At 35.3% G+C, this 4204-nt stretch overlaps 1 protein-coding gene across 1 annotated transcript in view; it reads left to right on the top strand.

Moving 5' to 3' along the window:
• Window positions 1-4204, top strand: part of LOC104288900 (sodium channel protein type 5 subunit alpha-like) — a 175031-nt gene that overhangs the window by 14188 nt on the left and 156639 nt on the right. The window contains exon 5 of the mRNA XM_009887773.1: window positions 1717-1808. Within this exon, the coding sequence (XP_009886075.1) occupies window positions 1717-1808 (92 nt within the window). The remainder of the gene's footprint in view (window positions 1-1716; window positions 1809-4204) is intronic.

Genomic DNA, 4204 nt, shown 5'->3' with positions numbered 1-4204 from the left:
CAGACAATCTAGTACTTTGCAGAAGAGGCAAGAGAGAGAGGTAGCTGTAGCTCTGGGTTGGAAAGTGCCCTGCCAAAAGCTTAAAGACAACAAGAAATTCCCTAGCTAACAAGAAAATTTGGGATGGGAATTCTAATTGCTTCGCACTCCCTGATACAGAGAAACTGGTCTGCTGCAATTCCATCCAAGAAACAGCCAAAATAAATCTTAATTAACTGTTGTGAACAAGCAGCAGTAGTATTGGCTTCATATACTTGTTCACATATTAATAATGTGTTTTTATGAATCTCTGGTCAGGAAAACCATATTCCCGTGCTATTGCTTCTCCTCAAATTATTTTTTTCCACCCTCACCTGCTGCAGAAGATTTTGGGAGAGAAGCACTGGGTAAACCTGGGTAGGAATTACAAAAAAGGTAAATCTTTGCCCAGGATCCCCTATGAGATTATGAAGAGGAGAAGCAATATTGCTTTTTCAGTTTATAATCTGGATTAGTAGATATGGAGAGGATGCTTTGTCCTCCCCAGAGGCCTTTGCACAAAGCCCCCTTAAGCAGGCTTTGTAAAATAAACAGGTGAGTTTTTTTTCCTTAAAGTGGAAAAACAAATGCCTCAAATAAGTAGAATATGTAAATGAAATTTAATAGAAATTTAATAGTGAGATTAAAGGGTCCAAGAGCTCTTTTGTTCAGAAGATACAGCGGCGACTATGCTTTTACTGTATACTGATTTGGAGGAAATAATTTTGTACAACACTGATAAAACCAAACTCATTCCATAACTGACCCTCCTGGGAGCGTTTAGCTCAGATATGGCATGGATCTCCATGATGACCAAAATAGGCATGGCAATGAAGAGCTGGGATTGGTATTTTAAACATAAATAGTTTTTAGTATAATTGCAATTATGTTTCATTCAAAATCCATTTTCCTGCAGCCAAAGGGCATTGATTTGGTGTACAAAACAAAATGAAATTTTAAGCATCTCTTGAAACCAACATCAGCTTTACTACAGAGTGCAGCATCTTAGAATAAATAACCCAGTAGAAACATTTGTACTGAGATTTTCCAATGTTGTTCTATATGTAGTTTGCAGAAGCTGTTATGTGAAAAGTACTTGGATATTTGAAGCTTTTATTTTTTTTCAGAGCAGCAAAATAACTCTTAATGTTTCCTATAATGTAAAGAATTTTCTGTTAAACTACATGATGGTAAAATCTTTAAAGTATTTATTGCTGAACAGAACAATAACAAAGTTCACCCAGTAGTTTTAAAGAATTGATGCCTATTAGATAAGTTTAATAGTTCAAGAAACATTTGAAATGATGTGCACTGTGAAAAACCCGGGACAAATGGCATCAAAGAACAGCCTGAAAAGTGGATGCACCTCTCATTCGGCTGCATTTGCTCCTGCTATGTATGAATGCATTCTTCATTCAGACAGGTCTCATACTCTATTGTATAATGCCAAATAACTGTGACTTAATTCTACAGGTATGTAGGAGAATTTGTGAATGTAGGCAGTGTTTCACCTCTTCGGACTTTCAGGGTATTGAGAGCTTTAAAAACTATTTCAGTAATCCCAGGTAAGAAGCCCTGATCCTTATGTTTTGGCTCTCAGCTACAAGTGATTCTTTCTCTGTCTCTCTTTGTCCCTTTGACTGTTGTTTTTTTGCTGGTGTTTTGTCATTGTCTGTGTGTGACTTTCCCTTGTTACAGATACATAACTGAATTTGTGGACCTGGGCAATGTCTCAGCCTTACGAACGTTCAGAGTACTGCGGGCGCTGAAAACAATCTCAGTCATTTCAGGTGAAAATCAGGTTAAACACTCCGGCTGCAGTTAAAGCCTACATGCCATTTCCAGTAGTAAACACAGTAATTACAAATGACTTAACCATAGATACTGATCAGGAAATGGAGGAATGTAGGGAATGTGACCTGTCAATAGAATATATTTTTCATGTATTTTTCCAGTACTGTTTTTGTGGGCAGAAGGAATTAGAGTGCCTCCAAAATTACAGACCTCACTAAGACGAGTGCTGCTGTAAGAAAGGTAGTATGTAGTGGTTCGCGAATCACATACATAAAGTACTCATTCATGAACCATACGAAAATGGCAATGAAACTCTTTTAAAGTCTTCGGATATTGATTTTTAAAAATGGAAGGTTAATGACCTCAAAATGTGTATTTGTTTAAAAGCGCATTGATAGAGGAATCTAAATCTGTGCTATGAGCTGAGGTTTCAAGACTGCAGGCATAGATAGCCTAATTTGTCATGGTGTTTATGCATTTGCATGTGATAGAAACACTGTTTAAATTTCGGACGCTGGAGAGATCAGAAACTGTTTCATCATTCATTTTGGTAGGTTCAGCGTTTCATCAACTCACATTTTCAAGGATATGATTTCTCCCCCAAAAAAAGAAATCAGTGTTTTACTACAGATCTGGTAGTGAAAGAAGCTTTTTTTTTTTTGATAGCTTTTTATTTAATCTATTACTGTTTCTTAAAATAATAAATATTATTTACTATTAAGTAATATATGCAGAGATGAGTCCACTGAGGACTAACCATATGACAATACTTTTTTGTCAAGCATTATCTATGGACAGGTCTCATTCAGCCTCAGTGTTTAACATCTCCAACCTGCATGACAAGGTAGAGAAGATAGCAAAAACCATGCATGGTAGATCCTATCGGTGATAATCCTGAACAGATGTTGGCAATTACATGTCAAAAATATTCAAAACATCAAGAGAACTGCTCAGGTTCTCACACACAGCTCTTTAAGGTTAGAAAGGCTTTTCCACCCATTATATTGTGCACATTTACACTATAATATAAATCTAAACATATTCTGTGGTGTAAACTTATAGGGACATGTATTACAACTAATCACCAGAAGTCACATGGAGTATAAACTAGAAATGAGAATTCTGGAAATGAGGTGTTAAGAAAACATATATATAAAGGTCTAGAGCTTAGTCCCTCATTCCAACATTAAAGTAATGAAAATCAATGAAATTATGGAAAGAGCAAGGTACTTTTCATTGAAAGTATATGTCAAAATATAGCTTTTAAAGAATACTTTAAGATGATCATTCATTAGGTCTGGTATTCCTTGAAATCAGTTCCTGTCTTAATTTTTGTCTTGAATTTTGAAAAGAATAATCTATTAGCAGAGAGGGTTTTTTTTCTAAAGTTCTAAAGGGTTTTTTTTTTTTAGTTTTCTCTAATCAGATTTCCATTGAGAAATGATTTTTTTTTTCCTTGGGAGAGACAAAGTTGAGCATGGTTTTACAGATCATATGGAATAGTAGTGGCTAATCAGAAAGAAAACCGGAGTTTCCTATCTTCCTTTGCTAGCAATTTGAAGACTAACTTGGAGGGACAGCCATCTCCAGGGGACACCTTTCACTTTCCATCTTGTCTCAAGCTCAAGGTTCTTCAGAGCAGAGCCTGTCAATTTTGCAGAATTATATATATAGCAATTTTCTGCTGTCCTGTATCAGAGTTGAAGCTGAAGCTTGTTTTACATCAAATGATAAATTTTGGCTGGTTTTTTTCAGTGGGGAAAAAAGGAGTATGGAGATTCAGAAAAACTTTATTTGAAAATACACCAAAGCCCTTCAGTGATATTAAACACCGAGTTGTTCCATTTGTTGGTTAATAAAAAAAAAGAAAGATGAGGAGTATTATTTATTAGAGTAATACATAATAACTCACATTCTATTTTTTTTCCATCTGTCTATTTGATTAGTTTTTTGATAACTTCATTTTTAGGTACTAGTATTTAAATTATTTGCTGGCATAACTGCATGCAGATATGCTGATAGAATATCTGGCCTTAGATTTTATTGTCAAGATTACCTCTGCCCTGAGTATGTTTAAATTACAGATGTGGAGAGCTACAAATTGCCATGGAACACCTAGCTGCCTGTAAAACACAGCTAAGGTTTCTTTTTAACATTAGAAGATCATTTCAGAGGAGTCGGTTCATTTTTCAGTTAGACACATATATTTTAAAAGAAATATTGGTTATGATGCTGTGGTTTATTTGGAGATCAGTCTGAGTTTTTAATGATAACATAGGCTTATGCTGAGATGAGATATCTTGCCACGATAGGCTTAAAAATGAAAAGATGATGAACACTAATATCTTCTATGAGATTTTTGGGTTCAACTGCTAGAGAGAGGAGAAGGTTG

Source organism: Charadrius vociferus, unplaced genomic scaffold (assembly GCF_000708025.1).
Source record: "Charadrius vociferus isolate BGI_N301 unplaced genomic scaffold, ASM70802v2 scaffold566, whole genome shotgun sequence".
Taxonomy (NCBI): Eukaryota; Metazoa; Chordata; class Aves; order Charadriiformes; family Charadriidae; genus Charadrius; species Charadrius vociferus.
The sequence above is the reverse complement of the archived record's forward strand: the minus strand, read 5'-3'. Positions and strand labels throughout refer to the sequence as shown.